This window comes from Thalassophryne amazonica, chromosome 15 (assembly GCF_902500255.1).
Source record: "Thalassophryne amazonica chromosome 15, fThaAma1.1, whole genome shotgun sequence".
Classification (NCBI taxonomy): Eukaryota; Metazoa; Chordata; class Actinopteri; order Batrachoidiformes; family Batrachoididae; genus Thalassophryne; species Thalassophryne amazonica.
Genome location: NC_047117.1, coordinates 62744138 through 62770771, shown reverse-complemented (window position 1 = coordinate 62770771; position 26634 = coordinate 62744138). Strand labels below are relative to the sequence as shown.

The 26634-nt window shown below is 40.6% G+C and overlaps 1 protein-coding gene across 1 annotated transcript in view; it reads right to left on the bottom strand.

Moving 5' to 3' along the window:
• usp43a (ubiquitin specific peptidase 43a) overlaps nucleotides 1-26235 on the bottom strand; it is a 388273-nt gene extending 362038 nt beyond the window's left edge. Inside the window, exon 1 of the mRNA XM_034187735.1 lies at nucleotides 25360-26235. Within this exon, the coding sequence (XP_034043626.1) occupies nucleotides 25360-25980 (621 nt within the window). The 5' untranslated portion in view covers nucleotides 25981-26235. The remainder of the gene's footprint in view (nucleotides 1-25359) is intronic.
• Nucleotides 26236-26634: the final 399 nt, after the last annotated feature.

Sequence of the window (26634 nt, the reverse complement as noted above, 5' to 3'; positions counted from 1 at the left end):
AATTTGTGACTTTTGTCCCTTTGTTCAGTGATCACCGTGTGCCTTGTGACCGGGCCCTTATCAGTCAACCAACAACCGCACGCAATTCACTAACAAAAATATGGAAACATTACCCAACAACTTCATATGATCTAATAATTCTTTGCGAGTACATTTTCTTGAATTGAATGATATTTAAACCGTTCTTTAAATTGTGCAGATAATTCCAGTTTGACGCCAGCCACTGCCACTGGAATAGACATTTGTTCTATGGTCTTCATCCTCTGAAGTGAAAACAGACATCTTTTAAAAACTTTTTTGGCAATACTTTATACATAGCTAATAATGTATGTCACTATTAAATATTTGAATCTCAATAATTCTGACAATCCTTTATATTAATTGGCTAATCTGGAAAACTGTCAATATATTAACGTGTGGAAAAATAGTAATAAACTGTGTAGTCATAACTGTTGGTGTCCATGTTGTTTTAAATGATTTTGTTGTTGTTGCTGTCATTTGTTGCTGTCAAAGTTATCGTTGGTCACTGTTTGTCTAATTGTTTGTTTCTGTGTAATGCCCTTAATTATGGTGAAAATGGGGGGGGCGGGGGGAGCACAAATTGCTGTTGCAGTATTAAAATTGTATAAGCAAGATGTGTGAATCATACTAGTTACATACAAAGAAAAGAGGAGGAAGATGCCCAAGATGCACTAATTCAGGATTTCCACATCAAAATTGGTGAAAAATTGGTTAAATTTTACTCTAGTAATCAAAAAAGTGGTCACTTTTCACTATTACACTGATCCCCCATCCGGCACTGCAGCCGGCAAGGACAAAACAAAAAATATTGAGGAAAGACACAGAGGTCATGCCCTCTGCCGTGGAGGGCGGTGCAGACATCCCCCTGCCTGCAGAACCAGATGTCTGTTTTCATGTTGGACTGCGCTTGCTTCACCTCGCACCATTAGTCCTCCTGCTCCCACCACATCCATCCTCCTGCTCTGTAAACAATAACAGATCAGACTGCTGGCCTGGTAGGAATTTACGATGAACATACATCAAGCAAATGACCCTCTGTCTCCCTCAATTTAAACAAAAAAATAAAAATACATCTACACTACAATGTGGTCCTGCGTGCTGTACAGGGCGGGATGGATTCCTCAGCAACTGACGGAGTGATGCTGTCAAATGAAGACAGGCTGTAACCTTTAGAGCTGCCAAACACACACACACACAGACAGAGAGAGAGAGAAAGCCAGTTCGCTCACAGGTGTGCCTAAAATGAGGCTGGATGGAATCTGTCATTACTGACTACTCCATTTGCTGTATCATTTTTCAGCAGCCTGGTGCTTCCGGCTCACCTCTGCTGTCAGAACTGACCAGATGCACAGCAGTGATCACTTTCAGCTTTCACCACTCTGTTTCCCTGTCTGCCACGTTCTCGCTATCCATTCTCAACCTCCAACTCCCTCATAAACAAATCACTGTCTTGGCATTCCAATCTGTCTTTTTCTATCCTCTTCATCATGTCCTGTATTCACTAATCAACTCCCACCCATCTTCCGTGGCCTGAAAACTGTCCCAGTGTTTCGTTTATAACAGTATAGACCTGGTAGGCTGCCAGGCTTGTACTATTATTGGGGGAACACTGCGCCCAGCCTGTTTACACACTGGATTCTCTTTGGAACAATAAAATGGATGTTTCTATTGCTGAAGGAAAACATTACACATCAGAAACAGATCTTCATGTTGTCCAAATAATATACCAGTATCTTTGACAATGTGTGGCCCCCGTGTGCTGGTTCACACTGAGGTCCTCTGCAATGGAGCGTCAAAGTGAAGGATCATGGATCGCATGTTTGTGGTATTACTGGCGTCTCCTTGAGTCAGGTTTGCTCAGCTAATCAAGAGCTAACAAGCACCTGAATGAGGTCTCCTTGAGTCAGGTTTGCTCAGCTAATCAAGAGCTAACAAGCACCTGAATGAGCTAATCAATCTGTGGCAGAACAGGGAGACATAAAAATCTGCCTTAAATAACTAATAATTTGACAATAAATAAATTTTCCAGCTTCATTTTCTGGCTAAAGTAAACCACTTTCTCAGTAGACGTGATCTTGAGATGGCCATTCATGCTTTCATCAGCTCTAGACGTGATTATTATAATGCACTTTATTCTGGCATGCTGTTGCCTGTCTTTTAACAAACACTTTTAGACATGAGCATATTATGCCCGTCCTATATTCACTCCACTGGCTTCCAGTTGGTTTTAGAATTGATTTCAAGATTTTAATGTTTGGTTTTTAAAGCTATTTATGGCCTTGCAACTCCCTACTTGTCTGAAATTTTAACTTTGCACACTTACAGTAGGACATTATGGGTGTCTGGCCAGCTTTACTTAGATGTTCCGAGGTCAAGATATAAATCCTGGGGTGATCGTGCTTTTGCAGTAGCTGGCCCTAGACTGTGGAACAAGCTACCTCTCAATTTCCACACTATTCGCGACCTAGCACTTTTTCAATCTAAGTTAAAGACTTATTTATTTAAATTGGCTTTTAACACCTAGTGGGGAGGTGACATGTTCTGTTTTTATGTGCTGTTTAAAATTTATTGTGTGTTTTGTTTTTATGAATCTGTGTTTTTACTGTTAAGCACTTTGGACACCATTTGATGCTGTAAAGCACTTTATAAATAAATGCTGATTGATTGATTGATAAATAATCACTTCAGCACAGAAATCAGACTAAAATTATTTTCCTTCATGCACATCTCACGTGGTGTGCTGCCACTGTGTGAAGTTTTTTGAAATCCATAAACCCATTGAAAAGGAAATGCACTTACAGTGGTCACTGACAGATGGATAGGGTGATTCCTATAACCTGTGGCTGGGCATTTGGACATTTCCGTCATCGATGACTGACAGACATAATGATGTGAAGACACCATTGTGAAGTCATGGCCCCAGTCTGCCACACACACACACACACACTATAATATGAATACATATTTATGTGTGTGCACCAGGGATTTACCTGAAGACTAAATTGAGCACTGACGAATATGTACGTTAAGGTGTGTGAGCCAGATAGCGCACAAATGAAGGATAACAGTTAGGGATGTGAATCTTACAACTCACGATTCAATTCGATTCCGATTCTTGGGGTGACGATTCGATTCAGAATGGATTTTCGATTGAAAGTGCTCTGAGAAATAGTTATATTACTTTAAAAATGTTTATGTTTAAGAAAATGCAGCTTTACAAGGTTAATCAAGTGATTGTAAAGATGTAACTTTACTTATCTGCTTTGCTTGTTCAGAGTTGGCTGGCAGTTTAGCAAAGCGCTGGTCAGTAGTAGGTAGATACCACTGCTCTGCTTCTTTTAGCTCCGGGTGATGGCGTAGCAGCATGTAGGCTTGCGGATTTGAAGTGTTTCTGAAGTACTTGACTTTCATTTTGCAGATTTTGCACACTGCATAAGTCATGTCAAGCTCCTTCTTATCCAGCAAATAATAAAATCTAAAATGCGCCCAAACATTTGCCTTCAGCAAAGACGGTGCTGGCTGAATTAGCTCTTCGTCCGCCATGCTAAGCTGCAGCTCACGAATGTTTGAAGCACGCCGAATCCTCCCCTCACGGGGACGCTGTAGTACGGAGGCCGTTGCCTGACAAACAGTACACGCAGCGAGTAAGCAAGAAAATGTTTTAAAAAATGCTTTTTAAAAATTGATTCTTGGACATTTTGGATCGATTCAGAATCTTAATAAACAAGAATCGCGATTCGGACGTGAATCAATTTTTTCCGGCACCCCTAATGACAGTGAGTCTGTAAACAATTGAGATGTGTGTACCCTGAATCAAGGAAAATGAGCGCACTCCAGCAGTGTGTCTCGCTGGTTACTTCAGAGAGACAGTGGCATGGGACACAGCATGCATGTTTCCACCACACAGAAAAATTAATCCAAGATATCAAGAAGAGTTCCTCTGCCTGCCGATAATGTCAATGGAGATGCGTCAGGTCATCTCAAGCTGTGCACGGTTGCTCCAGCAGAATGTCTTGATGGAAATACTGTGTAGCTGGGCTCAGAGGTGCTCGGAGGCTGTGGCATGCAACACCATATATCAAAAAACAGTTTGCCTGCTTCGAGTTGTGCAGACACGAATCGGCAAATCCAAAAAAAAAAAAAAAAAAAAAGACTTTCTGTCTTACACCAAATGGTGAGGAGGATTTGGCTGCTCCAAACACAGCCATACAACAGCTGCTTGGCAAAAAACAGCTGAGGTGTGCTGTTGCTTGGACAGTTATGGTAAATCAGTAACACTAAATAAATTATTTATTGTTATTTAATTTTGGCTTTTTGCAGCTGATCTGCTCTGTGTCAGTCTGATCCCGTCAGATCTCAGAAGCTAAGCAGTGCGGGGCCTGGCTAGTACTTTGATGGGTGACCTCTTTGGAACACCAGCAGCTGTGTGTGTTTCTCCAGGTTACACTGGAGTCGTGTCAGGCAGGGCATCCGGCGTAAAATATGTGCTAAATACCAATGCAGATCTGCTGTATCCGCTGTGGCGACCCCGGACAAAAACGGGAGCACCCGAATGGACAACAACAACAACAACATTTAATTTAGGCTTTTTAAAAATGTGTAAAGTATGGACAAAGTACAACACACACACCTCAATTCAATCATCCATTGTGATGTTTTTCTGTTGATATTGTGATTTTACAATTAAGCAGATGTCACCCAGCCATAACGTGCCCCCAGTTCTTTTGCAAGGGATATAAAAACAAATCACCACAAAAAATTGACAGAAAGGGGTGAGTGTTAAGTCTTGTCTCTTTGTGCTGTATCAGTTAGTCAGATCACAAAGACTAAACAAGGAGTCACTTTAGAACATCTATACCTCTTTGCTCACTGGTTAGCATCCAGGTCTCATACAGTAATATCAAGCGAATGAACACTTGGAGTTCATCTTGCTGTAAAGGTATCAGCTGCACCATGCATGACATCTCTCAACCTCAGTGGTTCAGCTGAGAGAGACATGAATGTCACTGCAGATACTGAACCAAACCCCCATAAGAAAAGCAGACGAGTAGTGATGAATTTAGGCTCTGCAGAAACCGATACTTTGAGGATGTCACGTGCAGGGTGAAGCTTGACTTACACTACTGTGCATGATATGAAGGGTCTAAGCAGCTGGATCTGCCAGTGTTTCCAGAGCTGTTATGACTATATCAGTGTCATTTTCACATGCTGTCCGCTCACTAAGATAAAGCAGGAAATCCATGACAATCTCACTTCCCTGATTATGGTCTTGCAGTGGTAATAGATTGATTCATTCCAACTGCTTCTGATGCTAGCTTGGAACATAAATCATAGTAGAGATAATAATCCTGGTGGAAAAAGGTTTAATGCAGCAGTACTTATATCTGCAGAAACAATCAAAGTGTTTCTTTATATCCTTTTGTCACAGCAGTGTCAGTACAATTGTGTGAGGCTCACCGAGTCGTGTGAATGCACGCTGCTTCCAAAGAGCAACCGGCAGCGCTGTTGCAGCACTTGTCAGTGTTCAGGCTTAATAAAAGTGAGAGAAACTATTTTAAGCAGGTCCTGACCAAACATGTGAAGCAGACCCCTGGAACTAACTATTCATTCCCACCCTGTTTTCCCAATGGTCGCCTGAAGGAACTTGTTTTGTAGCATATCTTCTTATGCTGACAAATAGGGATAAGGACATTTTTCTTTTCTGCCATCACTGCAAGTCCAAGAATCTCTCAGCTGCTCAGATATTTTGATACGGCTACAGTTTATGCAACAATTAAAATACGATGCAGATTATTCTCTTCAGGTTGAAGAGGGAGGCTTTTTGTGACTGGCTGGCATGGAAGTCTCTGGAATCAGCAGGTGGGTACCAGCAGGCTAAATGGACTGCAGCCTCAGTGGTGGCTAAGGCAAAAACTCGGGTGTGGGAGGAATTTGGAGAGGCCATGGAGAATGACTTTCGGTCAGCCTCAAAGCACTTCTGGCAAACTCTCAGGTAACTCGGGAAAGGAAGGCTGTTCTTGGCCCAGGCTGTGTTCAGCAAGGGAGAAGAGCTGCTAAACTAGACTGAGCATATCATCAGGTCCTGGAAAGAACACTTTGAGGATCTACTCAAACCAACTGACATGCCCTCTGCTGAGGAGGCAGGGATGGAAGAATCAGGCAGATCTGATGCCATCACCCTAGCGGAAGTCAGAGGGCGGACAAGATTCGCCCTGAGATGCTAAGTCACTGGATGTTATTGGGCTGTCATGGCTGACACGCTTATACGATCTTGCGTCAAAGTTGAGGGCAGCACCTCTAGATTGGCAAAATGGGGTGGATGTTCCCATCTTTAAAAAAGGAGAGAGTGTGTTCCAGTTATAGAGGAATCACACTTCTCAGCCTCCCTGGGAAAGCCAAAGGCACAAGAGAGGGGACTTAGACCGTTAGTAAAACTCAGATTCAGGAGGAGCAATAGGGGTTCCATCCTGGTCATGGAATGGTGGACAAGCCCTTTCCTCTCGCAAGGATATTAGAAGAGTCTTGGGAGTATGACCAACCAGTCTACAGTGTTTTCAACCTCTCAAAATACCTCTTAAAATATGTCAAGGTTAGCCATCTTCGAACTTGTCCAAGGTCTGTGTCCCAACAATGTTCCCTGTGAATTTGAAGACTGTGACAGTAATAGAACTGGATATGCTGTACACAGACAGACGGACAAACGCCAGGTCATCGCAATACCGGATGACCATATGTTAGCCTCAGGTAAAAATGGAAAGCAAAGTACTATTTCTATTTTTTGTTGGGGTTTTTTTCCATCCAAAAAATGAACTTGTGGCTTAAAAACTATATTGATCCGAACCATGAGTTTTGCTACCTGTGACACCCCTACAGTATATTCATTGATGCATATTCAGTCTGGATTTGAAAAGGTTCTCTTGATGTTTGGTGACAAGTTGAAGGCATTTCTAAAAAGGACAAGGTGTTGTCGGCCTTGCTGATAACCTGACTGATATGCTCTCTCCAGGTTAGTTTACTGACTAACATTAATCTCAGTTATCTCACCTTTTTAAAATATGTACTTACTCATCAGTAAAATAAAGTAGCATTTATTTATTTACTTACTTATTTACAATTGCTAATTTACAGTGATAACTGAATACCAGCACCTTGACTGACATGGAACACTCAAATCCTCCTGCGGCACAACATTCAAAAAATATTTTGAAAAGTCATGTTTTTGGGGACCCTGAGTCTAGCCTGTGCTAGCTCATGATAGCCTGATGAAGCCACAGCACAGCAATAGTGAATTTCTGCATAAATCCAAGCAGGCAAATCTATGCTTGCTTGGGCTGCCACAACGTCACCGAAAAAAGTTCAAAAGTTTTAACCAAATTAAAGAGAAAAACGTGCAATGCAAAATCTGCAAGCCAGAACTTGTTATCCACAGCAGTACAATGGCGATGCAGGAGCATCTGAGAAAGAAGCACGTGGTGGCTAATGCTGACGAAGAGGGACAATCGTTTCGGTAAGCTAATTGCTAGTTAGCCGCTAACATTAACGTCTATAGTGAGCTACTTACTTATATTGATAGCTGTAAACATTAACGATGACGATTTCATTAACGTTAGCACACATGTGTTTATTGTAATGTTATAACAGCGATGTCATGTTTGAATAGATAATGTGATAACGCTAATATTTTTATAACGTTACAGTGCTACAAAAAAAAATGTTCCTCTTCAATGGACGACTTTGTTACAAGACTCTGAGTCTGACTCTCCACACCCAAAGCAATCAAAGGGAATAATGTGATTATTAACCATCAGACAAAGTAAAACCTCTTAAATCATTCTAAGTCAGTTTTAGACAGAAATGGGGCAATAATCAGTGAATCGCCTCACTGACGTCAGACAGACGTGCTGCTGCAGCGCTCTGATCGGTCCCCTGTCTTTTATTATGAAATAATGCTGAATTTATGTTGAAATAATTGTTGTACAAAAGCTTCAGATATCTGTTGCTGAGATAGAGGATGACTGGATGCAGTTTTAAGCAGAAACAAGGCGACAATCAGTTAATCGCTGATGATGCTCTGAAATGCTGCATGTGCAGTGAAGGCAGGGGGACCGATTTTTAGGGGAAACCATTCTGTCGGCGACACAGGGCCACTCTGTCCAGCCCGCACTGCACTTTCAACAGCCGAATACAGTCACAGCACTTCTCAGCCATTTCACATGCAAATAAGAATTCTATACCATGCTTCACTTTTGCACTCGCTGGTTAACATTCACTACTTATTTGTCACGGCTTAATTTGATCTCCAGAGAAATCCCCAGCATGTAATAACAAATACATTTTATACATTATAGCAGAACAATGGAATAAGTGTGTGTATGTTGCAGGGTGGGTGGCGTGGCATCCCAATGGGGGCTGCACATCATTATGACTGTCAACCACCAGAGATGAAACCTCTAACTCCCCAAACCTACAGTCAACATTCAAAATTCAATTATGAGGAAAGTTTTGGCTGCCTGAGATATGCTTGAGTTCAATTTCAAGGCCCATGACAAAACATTTAAGAGCCCAAACTCTTTTCAAGTATTATCACATCCCATCCCGATGCATACAGTGGATTCTCTGTTGGTCGTCAGATCCATTACTGCACAGCCCGATTAACTGTATGATAACTATGATAACTTGCTTATACATTGTTTTTGTTTTCAAATTCTTGCGTGTTCCAAGCCTCATACTGTTTAGACTGCTGGATTATCTAACGCCATCTGCTCCACTGAAAAAGTACTGCAATCCAATAAAAAACAGGCATGGCCCACTGTGCAAAATCTGCACCGGATCCAGGTGAAGCTGTGTATACGTCTGCAAAAACTGCATGCGCTATCATCACCAAAGGCATAAATAAGAGAGGTCATTGAAGGAGCTCTGCTGCAAGTCTCACACTTCCTGCACATCAGAACAAAATAAGTCGGCTTACAGCATCAACTTTTATGAGCTTCATCCCGTCGAGCGTAAGAAGATGGATTCAGACGGCACTTTCATCCCTCTGAAGGAGTTTTGTCATTACTGTCAAATCTTTTCAGTCTAGAGTATAAAGCAGCAAAAAGAAAAACCTCACTCAGCCAGATCGATGTTGACATCTTTTTGACCAACCAAAAAGAGGATGCATCCTCATCAAATTTCATCAACATCAAATGTTTAAGTGTAGTTTCAGAAAGGTTTTGACTTTTTAATACAGCACCTCCATAATATTAATGTCCCTGGCACAGGTGGTTACACTCGGTTAGGCACATTTCCTGTAGTAAAGCAAATGATGCAGATTTTTAACTTGTACTTATAGTCAAAGTAGATGGTAGGGATGGTGGCCAAGTGGTTAAATGTGCTTGTTTTCAGTGCAGAAGGTTCCCGGATCAAGGGTGCCCCTGCCCACTCTCCATGTAACGTGGACCTGCGTCAGAAAGAGCATCTGGGGTAAAACTTGTGCCAAATCAACATGCAGATCCACGTCAGGCCGAAGGGAGAAGATGAAGGGACTTACGTTTACCTATAGTTAAAGTAGCTTAAAATAAATTTTCTATTTTATTTTGAATCTCACTTGAAAAAAATTAAAGTTGACTGTTAAATTCCAAATGGGTAGTGTTTCCCCTACAGTATTGCAGGCCCGGCAGTAGGTCTGTCACAATAACAAATGTTGCTGGACAATGTATACTGCCTAGAAAAATATCGCAACAAATCTATAATATCGCAATATTACTGTCAACATTAAGACGATTTTATGCCACTGATATCATTAGCGTTTGAAGCTGGTTTTTCCAACCGTGCTGAATGGCTACATCTCTTTAATTATAAAATGAGTACTCTATTTTCCGGAGTATAACTTGTGTTTTGGTTTTTTTGTTGTTGTTTTTTGCTAGTTTTACAGGTCCTGCAACTTATAGTCCGCTGCAATTTATATACTGACAGAAAAAAAAAAAAAAAAAAAAATCACAATTCATGACCAGTTTTCATTACAGTGGAAACAAGACACACAACATTAAACTGCCTTTTTTGTTTTCAAAACAAGAGAGGTGGAAACTTTGTAACAGTGCTCAATTACTTGCAGAACACATGTGAAACCACAATGGGGAGTGATGTGACCAAGAGGGACATTTTTTCCAACCATCAGCCTGCAACCCCAGTGGGAGTCTGAGATCGACGGCGAGCAGTGACCATTTTTCATTCGCAACTCAGTCATGGACTCGTGTAAAATATAATTCACAGTCATGCTTATTTAAAGCAAATAAATATGAATAAATGTCTTCATCAAACAGCAAAGCGTCCTGTCAAATAACACAAGCAACAGAGTAAATGAACGTCCGTTCCCGCGCAGCGCACAGCAGCAGAGAAACACAGTAAATGCCACTGTGACCTGATTTAAACTAAACTCACCTTTCAGTTGAACCAATGACACTCACTTCAGGAAATGTTCCACATCCAAAATTAATCCACATATTAAGTCCTTGCTGGACTCTAAGACGTTTGCCCCACATGCAATAATCCATTTTTAATTATTAAATGATGAAGTGGAAAATTTGCAAACAGCTAACTTCACAGTCTGGAGACTCAAACTCCAGTCTGTTGTCTGATCACGAAGAACAAGAACAAGAAGAAAAAAATCATTGTTTTTAAGAAATAATGTTTTTAGGTGGAATACCACACTTTTGAAAAAAAGAGACTTTTTTATTGTATTTGGATGAAACCTTGCAAGGTCCTGGTGGCAATTCTGCGACTCTTTGGGGACATGCGGTGTTCGAAGAACAAGAACCACAAAAACGGACACCAACCCTGTGTAACAGGGTTTAAAGAGCAACATATCGAGGCCAGCACAATGTTCATCTTTATATGTTAAATGATAATATACTGAGACAGGCCTACCTGGCAGGCCACAAGTAGGGATGAAGTACGAGTACATACATGTGGTTACTCGTCGATACAGAGTACCGATGCAAATACTTAATGATACCATTACAGTTTTATGACTTTGAAAACATGCTTTATTCATCAATTGTTCCTTACTTTTTGACTGTAACTGCTGCCAATATCATTAGCTTTGTTTTTATTCACAAACATTTCACTTAAATCATGTAACATCACTTTTTGACTACAACATATTGTCCTTTAACATTAATTATGTGTTTCTTAAAGTAGACCTGCATTGAAATAAATGTGGTCAGATCTCAGAAAGAAATAGCTGATATGTATTTGTAAGACCCTTATGAATGCAGTAAAGTAAATCTGCAAGCCCAAATTTGTAATTCAGCGGAGAATTCATTTAAAAATGACAAATTAGCAGCTAAAATTTGGCCCTCAGCGAAAATTGTTTGTACATCCGGGTCATTGCAGTGATGTCCGGCAGAAGACGGAGCGCTCCCGCCTTCAGTCCGATCCCGCACTGAAATAGATTTTATCTGTTAGTAATGTTACTGTTATACACGTCCTGGTTTCAGCATCCAAAAGTAAGCTGCAATGAATCTGAGCTACAGCTCTGCGTGCTCAGATCAGCGGCGACATCATCAGCGGGCGACGTTATTCCCCGACGCCTCGCTGTCTGCCTCCGCTGCGCTTACTGAGTCTGCGTGCTCGGTAAACGCTGAAGCGGGCCACTCACATTGCCCCTGTGTCTGCTGTGCAGCCGGCACCACATCCCTGTCTACTGAATGGAGGTGCAGCTAACTTGGCAAAAGTCCAGAGACTACGCTCGCTGTTTTGATGCGGAGCGGCCGGTGACACCTGTTGCTGCAAGAACAGACTTTCCGCAGCGCCGCACGTCTCGGTAATCGGAGCCACAGAGCTCCATGAACGCTGAGAGAGGTTTATACCTTTTTAATGACTTGGATTCTTTGCGGGTCCCACCTCCGTACCCCGCGACGGGAACACCAGAGGCGAAAGACAGTAGATTTTCAATGCGACACCACTCAAACGGGCATATGAAAAAGTCCCCCAAAATAATTTTCAAGCACAAATAAAAGAAATGTGTACTCACAAACGTGCCGCAAGACAATATGAAGTTTTAAAAAAAAGTAGATCCTTCCGTATAAGATAAGAAAAAGGTGCAGATGCAAACTGACGTAAATCCACAAATTACAGTTGGCGCGCGCAATGCATGCTGGGATAGGGTCTTTTCCCTGACGTCTCGGCAGCGTCCCGGATGTGATGACAGTTTTGCGGAGGACTAAATTTTAGCTGTAAATTTGTCATTTTTAAATGAAGATTTCTCCATTGAATGACAGATCTGGGCTTGCAGATTTACTTTACTACATTCAGAAGGATCTTATGTGTAAATACAAGTCATTTTTTGGTCCAAAGATCTGACTGAATTTACTTCAATGCAGGTCTACTTTAACAACAATGACACTGCCACTCTCCTTGAAATGTAACCTGTGGACTTCAGCACTACAAAATATACAACACCAATAACTGAACTGAAACTCTCCATCACTATCTTTACTTATGTCTGTGAGGACTAAAAGCCTTTTTTGAAAATGTGAGGGCAAATTCATTTTGATGAAAAGAAGCTTCTCTGTATTATCAGCTGTGAGACTGTTTCTGTTTTATCTACAATGTGTGACACTGAGCTAAACAGCCTTTCACTCTCCATACTATTTTTAATTAAATACATACCGATAAACACAAATACAAACAGTAAATATATTTCCCCAAAGGTGGAACAAGTAATATTGTAGGAACATGGCATCACGCGCACATGCACGCAGTGTCGCAACACACGGAGGCAAAACAGAGTAATTTTAACATTATTTTATTTGTTCTTTGTGGATCATGGGATAATTTCCTCGCATTCAGACAGAATAGTCCGTTGCCTGTGGGAACTGAGCTGTTAATGAATGAGGTGCGCAGTGATTCAACTTCATGCGCAAAGTGCGGCTCCTGGAGGCGAGCGGAGAGTTCGATCACAGTGCCACAGAGATTCCAAAAATGGATTACACCTGTAGCAGACTGAGCTGGTCTCCCATAGGCCTGAACACCCACACCAAGGGCTGAAACTCACCAACCTGATGGACAACATCTCCCACTGAAACCCTGATCTGAGTTCTGGCGGAGGAACAAAGGGCACAAAGCGCCAAACTCACAGAGGAACTTTTTTCCCAGCCACATGAGGAATTAAAGTATTTTCAGAAGTTGCTTTCCAAACTCAGGAGGTTTTATGTGGATTCTTTTTCAGGATCGTATGATGATGAATTCCACGAACAGGTAAGACTTTTTATTTATTCTTTGCATGAGGACAGCGGCTTTCGGCCAATTAATCGACAGCATTGATGGACGTATTTTCACTTATTACTTACATGAAAGTCTGTAAAAATCCATAAATTAGCCACATCATTGTTTAAGCTGCAGTGTTCAAAACATATGAAAAAAGTAGCGGCTTATAGTCCAGAAATTTCAGAGCGTGTGAGTGAAAATCCCACATTGAGAGGTTGACATCACGCTGCTGTAAAGTGACCTGATATCGGGTCACATAGTATCAGAGACGTTTTATGACTGCAAGTACGAGTAAATGAATACGCGATCGGGCCACTACCCGATACTGGCATCTCTAGCCACAAGGCCACTGAGAACCCCTGCCATTCCAGAAATTTTCATTTTATTTTTTTAAATCAAGCAGAGGAAAAATGACACATATGAAATAATGAAACACAATGCCAAATATCCATTATTTGGAAATCAATCATCATTTCAACTCATCTGCGGCACGTTGTACTTTATACAATAAATTGTGTCATTGTTCTCAATAAAAGTGCCAGATTTTTGTTGTTGTTTTCCCATTTCTGCGTGCCTCACATTTTTCTGCTCCACTGGGTCTCACGATTTGAGTTTTCTGGGAATGCCACCAGGCCTAGAAAAAAAAAAAACATCTGGAGAAAACTGTGCACATCGTTTATTCTTTGCCATTTCTTCAGGAATCAGTAATTTTTTTTCATAATGCAGCGTGTTCCTCCAATCCTGTAGATGGCTCCAACATCAGCAACACTACATATATATAGTATAACATGACTGTCTTATCAAAGAATATGTATTTTATTTGGCAAACTAAAAAGTTTAATTAACACATCAGATATTTTCGAAAGCTTAAGAAAGTAGAATAAAACTTATTTCAGCTTCTGGTCAAACACTAAGATGGCACGCCCAACATCTGCTGTCTTAATGTGTACATTTGTAAAGTCAAGCAGCTTTGCAAAAGTCTGAGGTTATTCATCTGCTGAGACTCAGTTACTTATATTAACAAAGCTGAGACTGATGTACTGACAGTTTTCACACCTGAGAGCTCCAAACAAAAACAACCATCTGTTTTCTTCTATGAAAATCCTAACTGACTGATGAAAATTAAGACATACTCAGTGACTTGGAAATGTTCATGGAGCCAGTGTTTCTCCAACAATTTTTTTTTTTCATGTCCAATGGTACATACCAGGAAAAAAAAAAAAAAAAAAAAACCTCAAACTGCAGGAAAAAGCATTAATGTCTGTAAGGAAATGCTGTTGATCAAAGCTAAAGATTTTGTTTATTTCTATTTATCTCCAGAGATCAAGGATCCACCATATAGAGTTTATTTATGTCAGAGATCAAGGATCCAGTGACCAAGTTCATATTTATTTACTTTAAGACTCAATAAAATGTTGTTAACATAGAAAACCTGTAAAGCCTACTTTTAGTACACAGAAAATTCGCAAGAGGTATCGATAAGGAATCGGATCAATAAGCGGAATAGATAATGTTATCGATATCAATAAAATCTTATCGATACCCATCCCTATTCTTAATACCATGTACTCCCCCCTTTAACATCAATGACAGCTTGGAGTCTTTTGTGGTAGTTGTGGATGAGGCTCTTTATTTACTCTGATGGTAAAGCTGCCCATTCATCTTGGCAAAAACCCTCCAGTTCCTGTAAATTCTTGGGCTGTCTTGCATGAACTGCACGTTTGAGATCTCCCCAGAGTGGATCAATGATACTGAGGTCAGGAGACTGAGACGCCCATTCCAGAACCTTCAGTTTATTCTGCTGTAGATAATGACAGGTTTACTTGGCCTTGGGTTCTGGATCATTGTCATGTTGGAACGTCCAAGTATGCCCCATGCACACCCTTGTGATTTTGGCCTGATACCAAAATCACAAGGGTATGTAAACTTTTGATCAGGGTCACTTGAGTCATTTCTGTTGTCATTATAATTTAAAAAGAGTAAACACAGTTTGTTTGACAATAAATGGCTTCATACAACCACTAACCACAAGTGAAAAAAATTTTTTTTTGTGTGTTATCATTCACATTCTCTGAAAAATGGCCAAAAAAAAAATCTAAAATTCTGCCAGGGTATGTAAACTTTTCAGCACAACTGTATATCACAGACTAATCACAATCATTTTAAAGCATACCCAAAAACTAGGATCGGTTTCAGCATCACTAACCTCCATGCCACCAGCTGCATGGGTAAAACACTATATTTGGGTCTAAGAAAAATTTAATGAGCATATTTATTGCGGTCAAAACCCACCTCCTATGAATCATCACTGGCAGATCACAGAGTGCATGTGCACCCACTTTAAAAAAAATAAATAATAAACACCAGACACCTTGGCAAAGCAGGGCCCCTCTGATGCTGTGGACACCTTCATGTGTGCACTTTGGAAGTCTGGTTCTTTAAAGATGCCATTAGCGCTGGAGTGCCAATGCAAGTCCAGCAGATGTGCCAAAATTATTAATTTAATTGACATTTGGTGCAATTTTTCATTATTTCATCTGTATTCTTTGTATTGGTATTATTAAAATCAATAATTCAGGCCTGATAAGGTTTTGCATTGGACTGACAGCCTGCTGGGCCTCTACTTTTGGAAACAATGTATATCTATCCTCATCCTCAAAGTGAACGCTATTGACTGGTCTGCACAAAGCCCCGACTTGAATCCCGCTGAAAAACTGCGGAGTGAACTGAAGACCAAGTCCATGCCAGAAGACCATCAAATTTGGAGGAGCTTGAGTGATTTGCCAAAGAAGAATGGGCTGGGACTCCTCAGGGGACATGTCTGAGACTTGTTGAAAACAATAAACTACAGGCTGTTATCCAGCAAAAAGGATGCACAATAGGCTATTGACATCAGTGGGGCTAATAAGTTTGACCCTGTAGCTTTCTTGTTTCTGTGTGCAAAGTAAAATATTGTAAGCATCCAAAATAAAACTAGGATGATTAGAAATGCTGTGTTGAAAATTCATTGCTCTGCTAAAAATGCACTTGGGAAAATGTTGAAGAAAATGTTCAATTTCATAAGGGGGCTGATCATTTTGTCCACATCTGTATATTGCATTTGTACAATTATGTCCTTTGAAAAATGCTAAAACTATGTATAAACATGGCTGTAATACAGTAGTGTTCAGAATAATAGTAGTGCTATGTGACTAAAAAGATTAATCCAGGTTTTGAGTATATTTCTTATTGTTACATGGGAGACAAGGTACCAGTAGATTCAGTAGAGTCTCACAAATCCAACAAGACCAAGCATTCATGATATGCACACTCTTAAGGCTATGAAATTGGGCTGTTAGTAAAAAAAAAAAAAAAGTAGAAAAGGGGGTGTTCACAATAATAGTAGTGTGGCATTCAGTCAGTGAGTTGGTCAATTTTGTGGAACAAACAGGTGTGAATAAGGTGTCCCCTATTTATGGATGAAGCCAGCACCTGTTGAACATGCTTTTCTCTTTGAAAGCCTGAGGAAAATGGGACGTTCAAGACATTGTTCAGAAGAACAGTGTAGTTTGATTAAAAAGTTGATTGGAGAGGGGAAAACTTATACGCAGATGCAAAAAATTATAGGCTGTTCATCTACAATGATCTCCAATGCTTTAAAATGGACAAAAAAAAAAAAACCAGAACCACGTGGAATAAAATGGAAAACAACCATCAAAATGGATAGAAGAATAACCAGAATGGCAAAGGCTCACCCAATGATCAGCTCCAGGATGATCAAAGACAGTCTGGAGTTACCTGTAAATGCTGTGACAGTTAGAAGATGCCTGTGTGAAGCTAATTTATTTGCAAGAATCCCCTGCAAAGTCCCTCTGTTAAATAAAAGACATGTGCAGAAGAGGTTATAATTTGCCAAAGAACACATCAACTGGTCTGAAGAGATATGGAGGAATATTTTGTGGACTGATGAGAGTAAAATTGTTCTTTTTGGGTCCAAGGGCCGCAGACAGTTTGTGAGACGACCCCCAAACTCTGAATTCAAGCCACAGTTCACAGTGAAGACAGTGAAGCATGGTGGTGCAAGCATCATGATATGGGCATGTTTCTCCTACTATGGTGTTGGGCCTATATATCGCATACCAGGTATCATGGATCAGTTTGGATATGTCAAAATACTTGAAGAGGTCATGTTGCCTTATACTGAAGAGGACATGCCCTTGAAATGGGTGTTTCAACAAGACAATGACCTCAAGCACACTAGTAAACAAGCAAAATCTTGGGTCCAAACCAACAAAATTAATGCCTCGCAGATGTGAAGAAATCATGAAAAACTGTGGTTATACAACTAAATACTAGTTTAGTGATTCACAGGATTGCTAAAAGAGCAGTTTGAACATAATAGTTTTGAGTTTGTAGCGTCAACAGCAGATGCTATTATTAATGTGAACACCCCCTTTTATACTTTTTTTTTTACTAATAGCCCAATTTTTAAGAGTGTGCATATCATGAATGCTTGGTCTTGTTGGATTTGTGAGAATCTACTGAATCTACTGGTACCTTGTTTCCCATGTAAAAATAAGAAATATACTCAAAACCTGGATTAATCTTTTTAGTCACATAGCACTACTATTATTCTGAACACTACTGTACTTAAATGGGTTATGTGATATTTTTGTTGAATTAAAGCTGAACGTCTACACGATCTGCACATCTTGACTTTTGCATTATCAACTCCAATGTGGTGCTGTCCAGAGGCAATTTTTTTTTAATTGTCACTGTCCTATTTCTTATGGACCTGACTGTATGTCTTTTTTCGATTATGAGTTGATGTGGGAGGACCCACAGGAGATATAATCATTTTGCTGATTACACGGCAGTCTGTCTCCCTCCCTGAATGCACACCATTGATGCAGTGTCAGCAGGGAGCTTCTCCTTATCTCGGCTAAACGCACTCGTTAAAGCAAACATTCCCTCTACACCAACAACAAAAATCACTGTTGATGCGATGTCATGATGTGAAAAAGCATGCGTGAAGGTCTAAATTTAGCTTCCAGCAAAGGAGTTTCTGCATGCCCAAACAATGACTATGTACGGGAAAGTAACACTGGAATTAAAGAATTGATAGAATGTTTGGCTGAAGATGATACCAAACCTTTTTTTCTGTACTGCAAATCAGTGATGCAGATGAAGTGTCTTGTCCTAGTACATAGACAGGTCACCCAAAGCACACACCAACAATCAAACCTACACATTGGTAGCCAAATTCCAATCCCACAGAGCCACCTGCTCTGCATTTTAACAGAAATTGCCCCAAAAGCCAATAAAACACAGTATGACCCCTCTGAAACCCCTGGATGAGTCGATCTGGTTCAGAAGGAGTATTAAGCAATTGTGCAGGGTTCTAAAATTACTGAACGCATGCATAATCATTCACTGAAGCTGCAGGGAACCTGCCGTTTCTGATTTTCCACTCACCTACTGTGGACTTTAGTGTCCCACAGCATGCTCTGTGGACTTCCACCGAACTACCCTGAATGAACTTTTTTCTAGACTGTCCTCCCCTGTTCCCTTCTTCTCTGAAACCATGTTTATCATCTTTTAATGATCCACTACTCAATAAAATATTTGCCTTATCTTTAATAAGTGCAACAACAGTGCCTGAAAAACCAAACATGGGATTACCTGTTCTGGTTCTTGCAAACTGGCAACCGAAATTCAAGAACAAAACCGAAGTGACTGCGAGCCAGTATTAAATTCACACAGGAAGGAGATGAACTGAGACTCAATCACACAAGCTGCAACAGTTGGATGACTTGTTAAGGGTGTGTAGGAGTTGCAAAGCTAGTTGTCCTTGTTAAGAGACAACATGCTGCAATGGTTTGGCCTGCAATCCATCCATCCATCCATCATCTATACCCACTTATGAATGATTGACAATGATGTCATAGGTAACTTTCATAATAATGGTGATCAAGCATTTTGTGACTCAACTTTCTAACTTTATCCCATCACTTTCCAAAGTATCATAAGAGGAGCCAAAATACAGATATCAGCTGCAGAGCATGAAAAATTACTCCATCTGATCATGGTAGAATGTGTCGTTAATACTTTGTACAAGGATTCCAGTTTGAAGTAAGACTTGGTGATGAACACATGAAAGCATTCTTTTTTCTTTTTTGCTTCAATAGTTCCAACACTGGCGCATGGTTCTCTTACAGATTTATAAGCCTGGCAGGGTGCCTGGCTAATGAGAACCCCCGCTTGGCCCAAAATATTTCATTAATAAGGCATAAAAAATGGCCAAATACCCAATAATCTGTATGTCAATCATTTTAGCACATCTGCTGCACTTCTCTCACACAAGCTTCTGCAGACTAACTTACTTTTACAGTGATGTGACAGCACACTAATCAGACCTGCTTGTTTTTTTCTTATCTTACTAACAGCTCCACAAAGGCAGGGGTGGTGAACAAGTGGTTAGTGTACTAGTTTTCAGTGTGGAAGGTTCCCGGTTGAAACCCCACCTGTGCCAGATTTCTTCAGGTAATGTGGAGTTGTGTCAGGAAGAGCATCCGGTGTAAAACTTGTGACAATTAAACATGCAGATTCACCTCAGATTTGCTGTGGCGACCCTGAGTGCAAACAAGGGAGCAGCTGAAGGGATTTACTTTTTTTACTGATAGCACCACGACATTAAACACTCCCGTTGCATTCAATAAAGAGGTAACAGACGTCAGAATCTGACATCTAGTCCACACTCTTCTTGACATAAAATCGGGCATTAACTCTACTGCAGAATATATAACTGCCCTGCACACATTTATTTGTTCAGGAAATGCTCTCTGTTGGTGCTTTTAAATTGTCTAAGTAACCCCTGACATCACACCAGATATCGGTTCTGCTAAAGGAAGTATATATATATATATATATATATATATATATATATATACACATACACATATATACACACACACACACACACACACACATACTAGGGTGTTAGAACTTAAACTCTGAAGAAAAAAGTGAGTGCACATTCATCCTGAGATCTGTCGATACTAACTGGAGGGATTCTAAATAAATTTTGCATATACCAAAATATATTGTTTGCACACATGCGTTGGCAGTGTGGAGGTTAGTAAAGCTGAAACTGAGTGATCCTCATCTTTGGGTATTTTTAAAACATTTTTCTTTGACAAGTACTTCATTAGGTTTTCATGTGTTTGTTTCTTTAGCCATGGACGATCAAGCGTTGCAGGACTGAGATAGCAATACATAAATAATGAGCATATCACTTAACTTTACCTTGCAAGTTTCTGAGCGTGATTTGAGGAGCGTTGGTGAGTAACATCAGACCCTGAAAAAAAATTCTAGGGAAAATACTGAATGCTGTCCAGAAAATTAGCACTTCCACATAGGTGTTACATTACCCATGTTCAAACAGTTAAACAGATACAACCTTGAGTTCAACCTTTCCAGGTCACAGGTCATGTGACCCAGAGAAGGGTGATTATTTGACTTCAAATTTAACGTTTCAAAGTCATTGTAATTCTTGAAACGAGCCCTTCTAAATATCTCCTATATGCAAGCAATGGACTCACATCACATTTTGACCTTGGCCTGTGACCTTGATATGGAACAGATTTTTCTCAAAATCGAATCACTTGGTCCGTGCCTCATGGTCAATAATCCCACCAAGTGTGGTCCAACTCAGGTCAAAAGTCTTTGAGCTATTCTGTTCACACCGAGACAAACAAATGGACACACAGAGCAAAAAAATTAAAACCCTGCATGTGTGTGTGTGGGGGAGCTGCTGATAATAACAGAAATTCCTGCACTAACACCATCTTCTAAACATAATATATAATAAATAATCATCTGTTCCCCTGCCCTAGGCCAACGTTTCCATAAAATACCATTTAAATCAAACAGAAATCTTCTGTAATAACCTGACAGCAAACAGATAATTAAAACATAACCTATATGGAGGATGTAAATATGTTGCTGTTGTTTTTCTTTCAGCTGTTTGCAGTTTCTTGGGGTTGCGACAGCAAATCCAGTAGACAGACCCATATTGGCATTTGGCACAAACATTTATGCAAAATGCTCTTCAAAACACAACTCCAGTTGCACATGGAGAAACAGCCTCTGGTTCTCGCAAATGGTCCCAAGCGGTCTCCCAGTCAAGAACTAATCAGAACCTTCTCTCCTCCACTTCTGAGATCCAATGAACACAGAGCAGCACTCAAAATATTCTTAAATCAAGTGACAACCATGTGTGATCTATTCCATGTCTGACATGTCTGTGTGCAGGTGCTCACAGCAAAACTGCATTTTTAGATCAAAACTAACTCATCAGTTTTCAAAGACTAACATTACACTCTCTAACATTCATTACTAAATTATTACCAACTCTTCTTTATCTGTGAGAAACAAAGTTGTAACCAGACCATCAACTTTTCCATTATAGCTGAGTTCCCACTGCTCCATTACCTCAGAATATGCATGATCATCAGTTTTTGTGCATGATTTTACAGAGCACGAGCAGCCTGATTCAAAATCTCCACCACCGGACTCCGCTTCAACTGCAAGTCCAGTCGGAATTAATAACTTCAAAGCGAATCACCGTTTAAATCAAATGACACCTCTTTCCAAACGTTGTAATACAAACAATAAACTGCAATCAATCAAAATGTTTTTCCTCCTAAAATGAGAAGCCCTGCACTGACGTGCAGCACCTGAGCTCAGCTCAGAATTATGGAGAGACATTCATGCCAAAATGTCTGAAAGGAAATGCTTTTTACAAAAACTACAGTGTTTTCAAGTGTTCTTTTGCACTGGAAATTATTTGTTGCTTATTTTTTCTGTAAGAAAACTGCTTGGAGTGGAAAATTACCAAAGCTGAAAAATATAACTCAAGATTTGTACTATGTGTAATGTAATTTTCTTTTTGTTAGAATTGATCTTATAAAACTGTTATCGAAAAAAGTATCGTTCAGGAACTGGTATTGAAGTAAAGGTATCAAAATTGGTACTGGTATCGAAAAATTTTTATTGATACCCAGCCCTAACCAGGACAGACACATTAGTTAGCCATTAGCTACCTAATATTATGTAATCAAAATCTTCCAAGTAGTATGGAAACTACGACAAACTCTAATTTCCCAAATCTGACAGACAATTCTGGAATAGCACCGCATACTTCCTGTTTCAAAACATGGCTCTAAACCCAACATGTCAGGAACATAGTAAAATCGCCAGTGTTAAATTAACAATGACAGTGAACATATAGTCCCACTCTGACCAGAGTAGGACCATATTTTATTTTACTGTGTACCAAGCTTGCACCTTGCAAATTATTTAATCTTAAATGGTTTGGGGTTTGATTTTTGTTCAATATATAAAATGTTTGAAGATCTGAACAATACTTCATCTTCTAGACCATGACTTTGTGCACTTTGGGGAGTGTTGTGCAGTAGCAGAATTCCAATATTGTCCAATACCAGCATACATCCAATTCACATACTGGGCCAGAACAGATGTTCTGCAGATTTTGTGAATATGAACTGTTCACAAATAGGACCTGGATTATTTTGAAACACCAGGAAGTGCACAAAGCCATGGTCCAGAACTGGAAATATTGCTCAAACTTAAAAATGCTTTCTGTATTTGACAAAAATAATACCGTAACTCAAACCCTTATTCTAATCCTAACACAAGCCAATTTAAAAATAAATAAACTGCACAGTTGCTGAGCAGCTGAGGCAGGTTTAGAGCCTTGTTCCAACCAAGACGTAAACTTCAATGCTGTATTTTGACACCTTTCTGGAAGTCAGACTTATTGCAGTTCCTTAACTTGCTACTTGATTCTGGCTCCAAAACAGAGCACATTAACACAGGACTCATTGTTAAAATGTCCAACTTCAGAACAGAAATAAACATGGTTACAGGCTGGTACAAAACACAGTTTTGGTCTCTGTAGGTAGTTTCCACCTCCATTACAACTGTACGGGGGGGTGAATTTTTTTCAAACTTCTTAGTTTAAGATGTTTTAATCCATAAAATTCTGTACATTTGGGGTGTGGTTGCTTTGAGTGACAGCGGCTAAGCCCAGGGAGCCCAGCACTTTCTGAGGTCTGCCGTAACTCAGTCTGCTGGCAGCTGCCACTTGCTGTTGTGTTGTTGCTATGTCTGCTTGTTTGGGGAATTTTATTACAAACACCTGGAATAATACAGCTTGTTGTGTGGTGAAACATCCTAATGGCTCCTCTAAGATGTCTCTGTGGCAATAGTGTAGTGAAACTTTTGTCTGATTTATTTTTGCATGCTAATGGTGTTAGCACTTTTAGCGGCTGTTAGTAGCTTCATCCATTAGGTCAATGTACGATTACTGAGAAAATAAGCGGCTCATAATTTTTAATGTTCAAACAAAAGTAAAGCGTTAGGAGAACCACTGCGCAGTACCCAAAAATAGGATGTAATAAATGCCCGACCCAAAACTAGTCTGTTAGCGGGTGGTTCAGACTAGAAAGAGAGGCTTTTTCCCCCCATCACACACTGATTTTCGGGCCCTTCATGCATTAATGACTTCATCGTGAATCAGTGCGGGCAGGGTTTGCAACATGGTGATGCCCAGACAAGAAAGTCATTGGTTCTTCCGGGTCTCTAGAGAAAAGTTATGGGTGATGACATACATGTTTTGTCCAGTACATATGCTGCGTTCAGAACCTTCGGAAAGACCTGACACAAAAAAAATCCCTACTTCCAGATTTTGGGAAGTAGAGATGATTAACTCAGAGACAACCACTTAGCCTGTCACAGAAGACCTAGGCTAATGTTATCTTTTTAGGCTAAATGAAATTGTCAAAAACATTTCTGCTTATGTGTGGTACTGCTAGCTTAACTAACTGTACGTAGAATGTAAATATATTACATATAGGTGCAACGTCTTGTTAAAATTTCATTTTACAGATGCATTTTCTACATTATTAATGTTATCTAAGCATTTGCAAAAGTGGCTGTCATGGCTGTGAAGTGAACTCGTAATCCTTGGGTTGCACCATTTCCTCATGAGTTTCTGAGCAAAAATTCCAGACCAACTGAACACTGAAGGCATCTCCCCCCCCCCCAGCTACAGGTCTGAATCTCTGACCTTCAGAGTGTTTTGAACGCAGCGATATATACAGTCTAGTGTTCTGACACGAGAAGCACTTCCACAAGTGATGGTCATATATGAAAGAAAGAAAATCCCCATTTTGCCACGGTTTGCAAACTGCTGATGACAGATAATATTAGCTACTTTAATATGGGTTGCTGCGGATACACGTCACTTCTGGCAAAGTGGCCAATCCGAAGGTGAGAATTCATACCGCCACGACTGGCCGCCCAATGAAAACAAGCTCGGGCTGCATTGATTGTCTATTAAAATCACCTGATTTTGTTTTGTCTCTAGTTTGCTTCTAACAGCCAGCTGATAGCTCTCACTGCCTGGAACGACAAGATTTATACACCAAGCTGACCTGAAATGAACCTTTGTACATTAAACTGACTTTACTGACGAGTCTGACTTCTTTGAAAAGTGACCACATTACATGTATTTGTATTGAGCTCATCGATGTTTTCATCTACCAAAAATGGTCACCAGAGGGCGCTCGGTGTAAAGTCCTTGGCAACCCATTAGGTAAGGCTAACTTTAGCCAGCTAATGTTAGCTAGTATTAAGACTAGTAGGCAACATTAGCATTCCACCATAAACACTTGACAACTTAATTCAGAACTTCTTAAGGTAATAAAGTATATTAACAAGATACATAGCCCTTTAAACTACCACAGTGTCCTTTAGCTTGTGTCACGAACTGGACCAAATGAGAGACATTCAATTACTAAATGGTTTGGTCCACTTTAGGGGTGTCTGAAATCTTATGACAAGATTCATGAAAACCGTAAATATACTGAAATATTTACAGACAGGTAAGAAGGATTTATCAATGTTTCACTGCCCCAAAACTTTTGGTTTCACCACTTTTTTTTTTTAGATTGTGGGAAGCAAGTCTTAAATATGGGGTGATACTCCCCCCGAACGTGGCTCTACAGTGGTGCGTTCCGTGCTCACCTTAAAGTCCACAGACAGCTGTGGCGTGTACTCCAGCGTCCACAGGGCTCGAACCAGCGACGCCAGCTGCACAGTCACCTCCCCCCTGAGGTTTTGCGGCTCCCCGTTCATCCTCCTGTGGCTCAGGTCGGACTTGTACTGCTCCAGTCCGAGGTACTCGGCCAGCAGGTCGGTGTTGCTGAGGCACTGAACCACGGCGTTCATGAAGCAGGTGTTGCCGTGGTTCTTCAGTCCCAGCACTCCGGGAGTCTTGTCTCCGTAGCACCACGACAGCCGCTCCTTCACCGACCCGTGATGGAAGGAGGAGGAGGTGGTCAGCGCGGCGGAGCTCTTCTTCGCGGCTCCTTCCCTGGACTGGCGGGCAGTCGCGTCCTCCTCCTCCTTCAAGCCTACCGTCGAGCTGCGCCCGAAGCCGCCGTCGTCCTCCTCCGCCTCCGGCGGCTCCGCTTCGCCAAAGTGCGTCAAAGTGCCCAAAGTTTTAAGGACCCGACTCATGAAATTCCCCAGAGACCTCAGCGATTTCCTCCTGACGAACCTCCCGCCTTTGGATTTCCTCTCTTTCCGTTTCGCTTTGGGTTTCATGGCTTGTTTTCTTACCTTGTTCTCCTTACGGGAGTCCATGGCTCCTCCGCGTCTTTCTGGAACAGACGGAAAATGAAACAGACTGTGGAGTCGCACCTGTCTGCCAGGCTGTCTACTCCTCCTCCTCCTCCTCACCGTGGAAGTAGCACCGACTCGGCGCCAGTAATAAGGCACATGATTGCGAAAATTGTCCTCTGTGATCAGCGCGCGTTTGGAGCAGGAGCTGCAGAGAGGAGCTGCTCCCACCAGCACGTCAGGTTCACTTCCGACTCCCGCTGTCTGTCCCCTCCTCTCTTATCCGCACAGAATATTAAACTTCCTCCCAGAAGTGAATTTTACAACTATTTAAAAGAAATGGTGAAAGAACTTTAAAAACTGTCATTGTTGCCAGGTTTCCACAAAAGATGGAAAATTGATGTTAAAATTTTTGATAACAGTAAAATGATTATCAGTAATAAGAATAAAATATAATCGAGGAATGTATTATCAAGCATTCGCCGCTTTGCCATGATGATAAAGAATATCTCTGCTAATAAGTAATGTAAAGTTGCTTACAGTCTGCGGACCTGTCACCTGGCAACACTGATAACTTTGTATGTTATTAACATGTTATTACAGTGGGAGAAAAGCCTGTATTAAAATAGAGTTGCCAGACTTAAGACAAACAAGTGAACATGACTTAAAATATTTACA